The 12,129-nt window shown below is 34.4% G+C and overlaps 1 protein-coding gene across 2 annotated transcripts in view; it reads right to left on the reverse strand.

The window, feature by feature from the left end:
* The window catches only part of LOC136032051 (carboxypeptidase M-like), a 103,662-nt gene that overhangs the window by 19,533 nt on the left and 72,000 nt on the right, over positions 1-12,129 (reverse strand). For both annotated transcript variants that reach the window (XM_065712155.1, XM_065712156.1), the window contains exons 4-5: positions 10,279-10,412; positions 6,504-6,640 (exon numbers count right to left, since the gene is read on the reverse strand). In XM_065712155.1, coding sequence (XP_065568227.1) covers positions 6,504-6,640; positions 10,279-10,412 — 271 coding nt within the window. The remainder of the gene's footprint in view (positions 1-6,503; positions 6,641-10,278; positions 10,413-12,129) is intronic.

Here is a 12,129-nt window from a genome sequence, read left to right on the forward strand (position 1 = left end):
ATCGGTAGCACACCAAAAGCGTCGCTTGCGAGGGTTTGCTACTAACAAAAAAGAACAAAAAAATCGAAGAAAAAAAAACCAATAAAAACAAAGAACAATGAGTTAAGCTATAATAAGCAGAAAGGTGAAACCGTGTACCGAGAAAAAAAACTTAAATAAATGATTCATACACAATAAAACAACATAATATCATGATCCCAAAGCAAAAAAAAAAAAAAAAAACAATAAAAATTATTGCCAATATTAAATCCATCAATCTCAATCTATTTCAAAGGTATACCTACGAAGTAACCCTACACACAGCTCGGTTTTGAATTGATTAATGGGCAATTCTTTGGTACTTGGAGCAAGCTTATTCCACAGTTTAGTCCCTCTATAAATAAATGAAAAAGCAGTCCTACTTGAAACTAGGCGAGGAACCTCAATATCTCCACTTGTTCGAGTTCTGTGACCATGAACATCAGATCTTTCCCAAAAAATTCCTGTAAAACATTCTGGAACACACCCATAATAATACTTATACATAAAAACCAGTGTATAAAAATCACACAATCCGGCTGCAGGCATTATATTAATCATACTGTAAATTGACCTGACCGAATCACGGTTCCCTATTCCACAAAATTATCTGATGGCATTATTCTGCAATACACGGATTGGGCGAAGTATTGAGGGGAATGTCCCAAGCCATACAGACGAACAGTACAAAATATACGGATGAATCAGAGAAAAATATAATAACCGTAAAATATTTGAAGGTAAAAAGGTTTTAATTTACGGATAATAACTAAATTCCGCGATAGTATTCTACTTATAGCTTTTACATGGTACTTAAATGATAAAATTTCGTCAATAATAATCCCAAGGTACTTAACGCAACTTGACCTCTTAATAATTCCCTTCGGTGAAGCTATTTCCGTAAACCAAGGATAATAATTTGGGGGTCGTGAAAATATAACAACATTTGACTTATTTATATTGAGGTCAAGCCGGTTTATCTTCAACCAAAGACATGTCATAGTTGATTCATTAATTGTTGAAGGAGGTTGTTGTTCAGTTGAAGCAACACACATCAATGTCGCATCACCAGCAAATAAGGGTGTAGCGATCCTGGGTCCCGAAGGTGCAGGATCAACTAGATCCCTCATTCTAGAAGTAGTTGCAACAGCATTTGGCGATCATTAATAAAAATCAAAAAAAGAGTAGGACCTAACACAGAGCCTTGGGGGATACCAAATTTAACAAGACTCTTACTTGAAGAAAATCCATTAATGTGAACATACTGCTCTCTATTTTTGAGGTAATCACATAGCAAAGCCAAAGTAGCCCCACTTAGTCCATAAAATTCACATTTTCGAAGTAGTAATAGGTAGTCAACAGTGTCAAATGCCTTAATCAAATCAACAAACAGACCAGCTACTCTAAGCTTATTGTCAAGAGCTCCATTGATTACAGAAGTTGTATATGATAATGCCATCTCTGAGGTTCTCCCCTTCCTGAAGCCAAATTGAATTGAATTTAACAGCTTATGCAGTTCTAAATGATCAAAAACTCTAGTGTTAATACACTTTTCTAACGCACGAGAAATAACAGGTAAGACCGAGATAGGCCGATAATTTCCAAGATCATTCTTACTACCGCCTTTAAAAACAGGGGTAATCTTAGCAATTTTCAAGCAATCAGGAAACGTTCCCCGTTTCAAGCACAAATTAATGAGGGAAGGAAGAACATCAGCAACATAAGGAAACGCTATTTTTAACACCAGGAGATTGAGTGAATCACTACCTGCCGATGCATTTTTCCTCCCGAAGATAATTTTCTCTACTTCATCACGAGCGAAGGGTTTCATATACATAGAAATATCAATTGGGGTCTTCATAAAAAACTCCAAGGAAGGATCATCGTCAGAAGATACAATACGGGAAGATAAATCTACGCCAATATTAGCAAAATGTTTAGAAACAGCAGCACATATCTCTTCTGGCTTCTTCGTTGGCAGGCCATTCTGCATTACTTTTCATCGGGAATAATAGAGTTTTCTGTCGATATCACACTTTTAATTATTTCCCAAGTTTTTGCAGGGTTACCACAAGTCTCAGTGAATTTATTTAAGAAATATTTTTTTTTTACATTTCTCAGTAATTTAATCAGGGCATTCCTATAATTTTTTTTTTATAAATTCTTAAGGAAATCAGATCATTCCCGTTATTTAAGGAATTCTTATAAAGTTGATCTCTTTTATTAATACAACACAGCAAGTTAGGTGACATCCATGGTTTCTTAGGATTATTTTTCCTTGATGGCGAACGAACCATTATACATGTTTTTGTCGCCAGCAAAATCAATTTGTTATAAAATCTTTGAAAACTCGTATTTATATCATCCGTAAGATCGGCGAAATTATTCCAATCGACTTCTGCAATTGCCTGCTTAAATTTTTGAAGGTTACTCTGGCTAAACACATGCACTGGACTCTTAGGAATTATTGGTGCTAACTTTTGAGGAATATAGATATCAAATCTTGTTGAAATCCCAAAATGATCTGATACATCAGTAATAATAACTCTTGGAACTGAAAAAACCAAATTTGAAAAAATATTATCAATAAGCTTCGATGATGAAGTGGTTACTCGTGTGCATATATTAATAGTTGGAAATATACCATAGGACATACAAAGCTGCAAAAAATCCATAGAAACACTCATATCAAGCTCATGAAGGTCAATAGTAAAATTGGAAATAGTAAATAGTCAATAGTAAAAGTGGAATAATCCACTTCAAAACACTAATAAGAAAAAGAACAGGCGATGAAAATATTGCCTGTAACCCATCCATGAATAAAAGCTCAAGCTCCTAACGGAACGGCTAACAACTTAGTACTAAACACAAACCCTGACATCATAAGATCACTAAAAAAAACTAAATTAACAAAACTTCAATAAGACTTAATCAACCAAAATACACAAATTATGGTATCAACAGACCCTTTGTATTATACCAAAGCACTTTAGTTACAGTGTTATTTTTTTATACAAATAACAGGGGGTAAGATAGGGGGTACCCAGCATTCCACTCCATTATCCACTAGACATTTACGGATACCCAGGAGTTCCTTGCGCAGAACTAGACATTTACGGATACCCAGGAGTTCCTTGCGCACAATACGCACACAAGGGGTAACATCATCACCAATACAAACATTCTTATAAATGTTGAACTGTTTCCCTTTAAGTTGTTTCGCATTTTTCAAAAGAGAAAATCGAACCTGTGTATTATCTACGTTAATTTTGACAAACTTTTTAGAACACTGAACAACACTAAAAGATGGTAAATTTCCACTATCCAATGACAATCCATGCACCAACACATCCGAAATCAGAGACTCAGCATCCTCAATAGGTACTTTATTTAAGCCCCAAAATAATAAGTTGCACATTTTATTGCGATTTTTTTCAATAGAAGATTGGCTGACTACTGAATTCAGTTCCTCATTACATTTATTAATTATCTCCGATTGGCCCTCCACAATATTCTTGAAAACCAGAAGTTCAGATTTAACTGTTGCAAGTTCATTCTCGAGCACATTATTTTTATTTTCTATCGATGTAATACGATTGGTCACTGCACTTATATCAGATTTTATCTCAAAGACATTATGTTGGAGTGCCTCAATGTTTGTATTTATGGACTGCAGCATTTCTAGAATTATAATAATATTCTCAGCATTTGTTCTCTGAAAATCAGTGAGAACGCTACCTTTAGAATTATTTGTTGAATTCATCACAGAGTCCGGTAAGTCCGCTTCAATTCGGTTACGTTTACCGCTGCCGATCTTTCCCATAATAATGGATGAAGACAAGACTATTCGCCTACCTTTATATAAACTATATTTATATTTACTCAGGCTAGTTCCAGCGTGTAATGTACATATGCGTTAAAGGGGCACGTCTTACATCCAAATAAATAACTTTCTTAAAAAAGAAATCGCTGGCCAAAAATTACAGGATACAGGAAACTCCGTCTTATCCAATTATCAATTAAAGTTATTTCAAGCTATCACGAGTATTCACAGACTCAAAAACATTACACAGCATTTGCTGCGTTAGGTTAAATGCAGTCAAACAAGTTCACTCATTGACTGCTGAATGAGAACTGCCTTTAATTTTGTATTATTTAAAGGCAAAAGGAGGCCCGAGGAAGTTTGGTGCGAACATGAGCTATATCTTGACTTGGTGGCAAAGCAGGCTAAATCAAAGTAGCAGGCTAAGTCTGTTTGAAAGCCTACTAAGTAAAAATTGTGTAATTTCACAGCAGGTCTCCCAACTAATTTAGTAGAAAAACGGTCTAATCCTGATTGTTCGCAACAACAAGTCAAGTCGTGACTCAATGCAAAAACAACCTAAGCTCCATACTGTAGGTTTTGGTGCTGCAGTTCACAATCGAGATAAGTCCCGACTCAGCTCAAAAAAAGAGCTACGTTCAAGCTGCGAACTGATTCGGTGCAGAAATGAGGACATTCTTAGTAAGAAAAGTTGTTGAAACACTGCAAAAATATGCTAAGTTCTGACTCAGTGCACAACAAACTAAGTTGAACCTACAAGCCAACACGATATAAACAGAAGCCAAGTCTTGACTCTGTACTAAAATGGCAGAAGCGAGCTGAACCCCGACTTGGCCCAAAAAATATCTAAGTCAGAATTTTAGGGTTAGAGAACAAAACAAGTAAAGTCCTGACCCACTACAAAAAGGACAGAAGTCCTAAATCGATCTAAAGATCCAAATCCAAGATACGCATACTCACACTGTCTCACCTTTTAGCAGAATAGTAGAAGATAGTATCCAGTTTAAATTGGAGACATACAATGATTACGAGTCTATATGACTGAAGGGACAGAGTGGGCTAATGCCATTAAAAGAGGTAAGTGTAGGCCCTAGGACCCTACCCCAGCACACCGTACCATTTTTAGTAAAGTGGTAGACATTTTATATCTCGTCGAAGCCATAATCCAGAAAGGATTTTCATCCAATGGTACCCTCCAGCATCCCTAAAATTCCAACCATTGCGAAATTTTTAGGAGTAAAGTAGGTGTATTATAGCCTGTTCGAGCCGAAATCATGATAAGATTCTTAATCTTTACGATTAGAGGCCTCAACTGGCTCCATGGCTCCTCCAAAATTACTCCCACTTGCACAACCAATCTTATACCTAAAGGGAGACAGTATGAGGGGCAAGTAATTGGTTCTACTGGAACACAAGAATATTAATTTTAAAAGTCGTACGGTTCTTCTGCGTCCTCGGCTCGGGCCAACCTAAAACTTATAGGACAAGTACCTTTGGCTAAAGGAACAGAGAATATAAAATTTCAGGTATGTACACAATTTCAAAGCTCTACCAACTGTCAGTACGAAATTGTCCAAATCCACATGAAATTTAGTGCGTATAAGGCTATATTCACAGAAAAATCTCTCAAAAAGCTTTTAGACCGCTGACGTCAGCGATCTAGTAACAGGCCTCAAAGTTTCAAAATTTGCAGATTGCTTGAACTATGTAAATTTGATTCCTGCTAGCACCTGGGCCGTGAGGTACAGGACTATTCCTGGAAAAAGCTTCCTGGACTTTGGACAATTGCCATAAAAGAATTTAAAGCGAGTGTGTTCACTTTTAATGCTTCAGTAACTCCCATGGCAAGCTACTACAGAATTTATTAATCTCAGGGACGACATCCAAGATGACAAATGCAAATTATTTCAGGTTCCAATTTTATTTTTTCATGCTATAGCCTACTGTCCGTTGACTCAGCAGAATCAATGCCGTGTTTCTCTTTGTGACTGTACCGCAAGTCTAGAGACAAACAGAGCAACCCTGACACCTCTTTATAAGAGAGACGGATAAACTGGAACCAGCAAGAAGATATCGCAAAAGAAAGCCAAACATCCCTCCCAGCACCAGTACAACCGTTTCTTGACTGATATCTCTGCAATATTAATGTTTTAAGCGGTCTTAACATGAACAATTGTTAGTGCTGAAGATGAGCGTAAGGATTTAATTTGCAGCTTAGTATAAAATAATCGCATAAAATATCTCCACTGAGATGAATTTTTGTCGTTAGAACACTTCTTAGATTTCAGTTAAAGAATACATCCTTTGAAAAACCTTGTTTTTTTACAAAAAGACATAGATTTACTTTTATTTAAAGGCAACAAGAGAGAAATCCTTTTATAAATTATCCTGTTTAAAAAAATGGTATTTTAAACAAAACAGAGCATAAACATCTTTTTTTTAATCATAAAACTGAATAAGACTAAGTCCCAGGGGTCTCTTCATCACCAAATAATTTCTAGGTATTCTAAGCTTTAATTCGGCTCTTTTATCTTGGTGTCAATTTCTTTTTGTAGAAATTACTGTTTCAAGCGAGCTATTGTAGAGATTATTTGTTTTAAAACTACTTTGAGATGTTTGAAATGGGCATTGGAGCAATGAATAAATATGATTATGTTATTACCTTCCTTGAGCCCCGTGGCAGTCTCCTTCCTTTGCCACTTCAAATCCATCTGGATTCATAGCAGGCAAGATGTGAACGCGTGTATTGTCTAATAACCAACGTACATATGGATCGCTTTGGTAGTTAACCACTAAGTACTAAAAATAAGAACATGATAATCAAAATACAATTTAAACTTATGCTTACAAAATGATATATGCTGCGCATATACTTACAGATTCGCAAAACAAATCAAAAGCGCAATTTCTATGCACCATACAAACACAAACGCAAAAATACTTTTATAAATAATCATAATTACCGATTTTCACATTGGCAGTAATACTGGAGTAAGAACTAGAGAAGTTATTTCCTTGTATATTTAACATTCAAAAGTGTAAAATAACGAAACAGCGAATTAAACAGAAAAACCTTTAACAAAATAGTTAACCAGACAAAAATCTTATGATGGTGACAGAAATCTTATGATTTCTCTCATCATGAGTGTTTACAACCTTTGTGCGTGTTTTTTTTTGGTTTTTGTTCTTTTATAAAACTGCTTAAACAATTCAGTTTTTGAATAAAATATAAATTTTTACTTTATTACCAAAAGTTTGAAATTAGTTCACTGAAGTCCTAAAGATCAAAGAGAAATCACAAAAACAAGGATACAGGCTACCCAAACACTGCTACAATTTGTTTTGACTGTTAATTTTTTTTAATGCTCAGGAAATGCAATACTTTGGCATCATCCAGAATCAGCTTCCAGACTTTTCAGTTAAAAATGTAGCTTTCTATTGATAACACATCCTGAGATTCATTTGAAATTGAAGGAAATCAGTTTTTTGCGTCAGAAATAAAAACACCTTATAATCTAAATATAGACATTGCAATTTATAGACCTTGAAATTACATATCACATTATAAATTTGTGATTCAAAATCGCTAATTTGGTCACCATCACTACAATGTCCAAGGGCCATGGAAATAGTCTTCTGAGAAGGTGTGCAGCCCCCCTCCCCCTTGTGAGACCCAATGTAAAATTACGCAATAAATGGTTAAATTTTATCATCAATAAACACATAATCTTGAACGAAAAATAATTAAGCCAAGCGAGATAATCAGGAAACAAAATGAATTATTATAAAGTACTAAATTCAGAGCGACTGAATGAATATTAGTTGAAAAAAAGAAATAAAACCAAATACCTAACCACAAATTTGTAGCTTTCCTTTCTAGAAAACTATATAAGAAAAGAACATCAATTTGGTTGGTAAAGAAAAATGTAAGACTAGACTACGGGTAGATCTGTCACAAAGTGTCAAGAACGTCAAAATAAACAGTTTAGCCCCCTAGACGGATCTTAGGTCTACTCACGCTTGAAAAACGCAATGTTCTAAGATTTTTCTTTTGGTTATTTCAAAATTATAGAGATTTTAGGACGCTAGCAAACTTCTATCAGTGTCACCACGTTGAACTGTGAAAATGAATAAACAAAACCAATTCATTAGATTTGACAAAATTTTTCGTTCGTAAGGATTTTTAAATTAACAATCTGTCGATTTCCAAAGACTTCTAAACCTTCAAAGGAAAGCTACACCTTCTTAATCTGTTGGATGCATATTTTTTTAGCTTATTTTTGGCTGATTTTTATCTCCCATGTCTCCTTCTTTTAAATTTGGTGCCAGCTACTACCAAAAACTACTTAACTGCAAGCAGAGTACATTGGAAATTGAGTTGCAAATTTTTCTTAACTTCTTAAGATATAAGGACATGGCTGTGTGAGTTTTGATAAAAAACAATCAAATTTCATTTTTCACTGTCCTTGGTACTTTAAGACTTAGTATTTATTTTTTTTAAATAAAATGTCAATCGGATCGGCCTTGTGCATCACAAGAGTACATCTTGAGAATACAGCTCACGTAGTTATTGACAAGACGTTGTCAAGCCCAATAACTTTTAATCTGTATTATTGGAGGCATGTCGTGGGCTCATTACCCCTCTAGAATCCTCCTCGTCCTTCTCACTATTCACTTTTTAGCAGAACTATAGATGGTTGCACCTTCTTTGACACGGATTAAGAAAAGGCATTTAAATCTGCTTTCAAAACCAAGTCAGGACAAGCACTTAAGACATGGAGGTCACCAAGGAGCCTTGTGGCAACAAATTATTCCCTTAGAGACCAAAGTTTCCGTTGGGCCTAACAACCTGGTTTATATTTAGCTTTGGCAATTATACTCGACTTTTGCAAATTAATGTCTTCTTTTCTTTTCTAGAGAACTAATTCCCCGACATTATTCAGGATCAAGTGATGCTAAATTACTAACATGCAATTAAGGAAGGCCCACATAATGATTTGTTTTCTTCCTTGAAAAAAAAACAACAACAAAAAACAAACAAAACGTAAATTTACAGGAATGTTTGAAACTAGAAAACCCATATCAAACTTAAGACGCAAAATCAATTTCAAGCTTTTCTTAAAATTAACTAGCATCCTAATGGTTAAATTGAAAAAACACATTTTTACAGGTTGTTACACTACAGACCTTGGGGCCTGTTATGTGCTTTTCGGATCGAAAGGAACCCTTGAAATGCACTATTCAAAAAATCTTCATTTATAGGTGTTTCTGACAAGAAGGTAATAAGGTTGAAAGAAATACAAAATATTTCAATCAAAATTAACAAAATTCTTGATGGATTATTTCTTTCCCCATTAAAACTATCTTCTACAGAAAATTTGTCAAATGCAAAGATTTTCTTTGGCACAATCCTCGATCTTTTACACGAAGCCTTGGATTGGTTATCTCATTTTCAGCATCTTCTTTGAGTTTACCGTCAATTCCAATTATCAAATGCAATTTGAGGCAAGGCCTAGTAGTGATAGTAGTAACCGAATAACGACACTTCTTGATTACTAAGGTCCTTGCCCCGGCCCTGCAGTGTGATACCACGGTTGGGTTCCAACTCTGGGTCCAGTATTACCAAGCTGAGATCAAACTCACTGCGCCACCACCGGACAAGGACAAATCTACTGAAATCAATTAATCCAGGCAATTTCAAGGAAACAAAAATTAATTAGCAATTTTATCAGTTTTTCAATACTTGAACATAAAATTTGAATACATGCCAGTATTTTATTTTGTTAAGTAGTTTTAATTAGATTATTTATTTCACTTGTTCAATGTCAAACTATAAATAGGATTTGTTGCGGTTAATTTTTATTTTTACACGGCAGCCTTGTAAGGATTGCTCTAAGCCTTTTTTATCAATCAAATGTGCAAATTATTTTCAACAGTATGCTTTAAGACTTTCATAAACGCAGCAGGTGAATAAATACAGCTTAATAAATATTTGACAAAAATTTCACAGCTTGACACTCAAACCAGAGGAAGAGTATGTCAGCTTATTTCGTTTCAGTTTAGTTCAGTTTAGTTTCAGTTTATTTCGACTACCGTTAGTGAAATAGATAGTCGGTCTTATGAAAAACGGTTTCCAAAATCCTTTTTTTCAAAAGAAATAAAATGCTATTCATTAAAACAATGTTTGCCTCAGAAGCTTCGGAGTAAGTAAAACTTTTTGATAGAAGAACATCCGACAAGCTAGTGAGTGGAGTTAGTTTAACGACTTCCATTAAAACTTGGGTTAACATTTGCTCTTGAAGATTTTTCAAGGTGGGCATTGAGATTCCTAGGAGGCAATGGTCTTACCCTCACACTAGTTAAGCTCATGCTTAGTGTTATACTGTAACGATAAACATTACTATCAAGTATATTAAAATATGCGTCGTAAGATCTACCTGAATTAAATGTAGCATCAATTCTCTTCCGACTGGTTCATTCCCATGAATTCCACCAACATACTTAACATTTGGCTTCAACACGACTTTCTTATTTGGTTCAGTAGATAGCATAAGAACCCACAAGTCTCGGCCTAGAGAGAAATTTAATAAAAAAAATATATTGATGTCAAAGCTAATGATTTCTAAAAATTACCGAACTTGAGCTGTCTTTCACCTACATATGTTTGAATTTGACAATAGCCTGAGGATACTATTGGAAATATACGCAGGATTCTCAAACATTTGAGTTGACAGCGAATAATCATAATGATGCATTTATTTTATTGAGGACAAATAGAAAGTATTGTGCAGATATATTGATGAAAGAACCTTATTAAATTCTACAGGATGAGCAAATTCGATATAAAATTAATACATCGAAGAACCTTCTGGTTTGATAGAGGTTTTGAGACAAAAGACAGACACCAATGTTATAATTCTAGTTTTTTTGGTTGTTTTTTTATAAAGGCAGAACGCTAGTTCCTTGTTTCTTCCTATGTCCTGTTACTGTCTAGTTCACATTGTCCCTCTAATAGAAAATTTAAAATTAGGTATATCTTTCGATGATCTAGTAAAAAGAAAACAATGATCAAGGATCCATAGAATTAATAATACAAACAGTGTTCCTTCGATAAGACATAACTTACAAAATTAGAAGCTATCTTTTGAGATGTCTTCTATTTCGGGAATTTTAAGGGCTTAAGGAAGTATAGGCCTATCCTTATATACGTATTTTGATTTTTTCCAGCGATTGATTTTTGCAAACTATAAAGATATTAATTCTTGAATGTGTATAATAACAAGAAATGAAATATATTTAAACAAGGCAGAGTAAAACTTAATGCAGGTTTTAGGTTTAAAAACTTAAACTTAATGCAGGAAAAAAAGATAGTAATTCTCTTTAAATGCTGCTATCGTCATGTAGGGAGAGAATCACTATTCCTGTCCTTCCTGTCCAACTAAGGATATTTCTTTATAAGTCTAAGCCATCGGTATGCATTAAAAGGTAATATATCTGTTATTGAGGGTATTAATATGAAGAGTTCTATGAAAATGGTGCTAAATTTCGACTATCATACCTTTTAGAAAGCTTTAAATATTAGAAATATTCCTATCGGCAGCAAAGGGGTGGGGGTGAAAGGCATCACGAACATCGCGAGGTAAGAGAAGCTAAGAGGAGTTTTGTTTTTACCAGAATTTAAGCTGGAATATTTTTATTTTCCTATTTATATAGACTTTATGGTGTCTTTGCGTTTCCAGAGGAATATTACCTCCTGACACTCTCTTCTCCACCATCTATGTCCATGGGGAACATCCGTATAAAAAAGATTTGTTCCCAGAACTCATCTTAAAATCTTAGGAATGATGACCCTATGGGTCATTATTTATGTTTCAGTCATTAATGGGTGTTTATTATTATTCTCGTAATCTCTCTTCACTACAGTTCATTTTTCATTGTAGTCCTGAGAAAAATTTGAAGAAGTGCACTTTCTCAGGGATTATTTTCATTCTCGAATCATTTTTTTTTTTATTAATATTAATCTTGGAGGTAAAAAAGCAGGTCGAAGGAGGGAGTGGTAGCCTTACTCACAATAAAAGGAACCTTTTATTAATCAGTTCGTAGGAATAAACTGTAAGTAAAAATCATCCCTTGTCAATAGAAACCAAAACTTTAAAAAACAAAGTTTTGATTACAGTATAAGCAGCAAGAAAATCTAAAATTTGCTGATTTAAAACATGCAAAATCTATTAATTTTTATGTTGCTCATCAAAGGCATTAGCAAGTGAAGATTATAATTTTGAAAATAA

The sequence above is a fragment of the Artemia franciscana genome, chromosome 10 (genome assembly GCF_032884065.1).
Source record: "Artemia franciscana chromosome 10, ASM3288406v1, whole genome shotgun sequence".
Classification (NCBI taxonomy): domain Eukaryota; kingdom Metazoa; phylum Arthropoda; class Branchiopoda; order Anostraca; family Artemiidae; genus Artemia; species Artemia franciscana.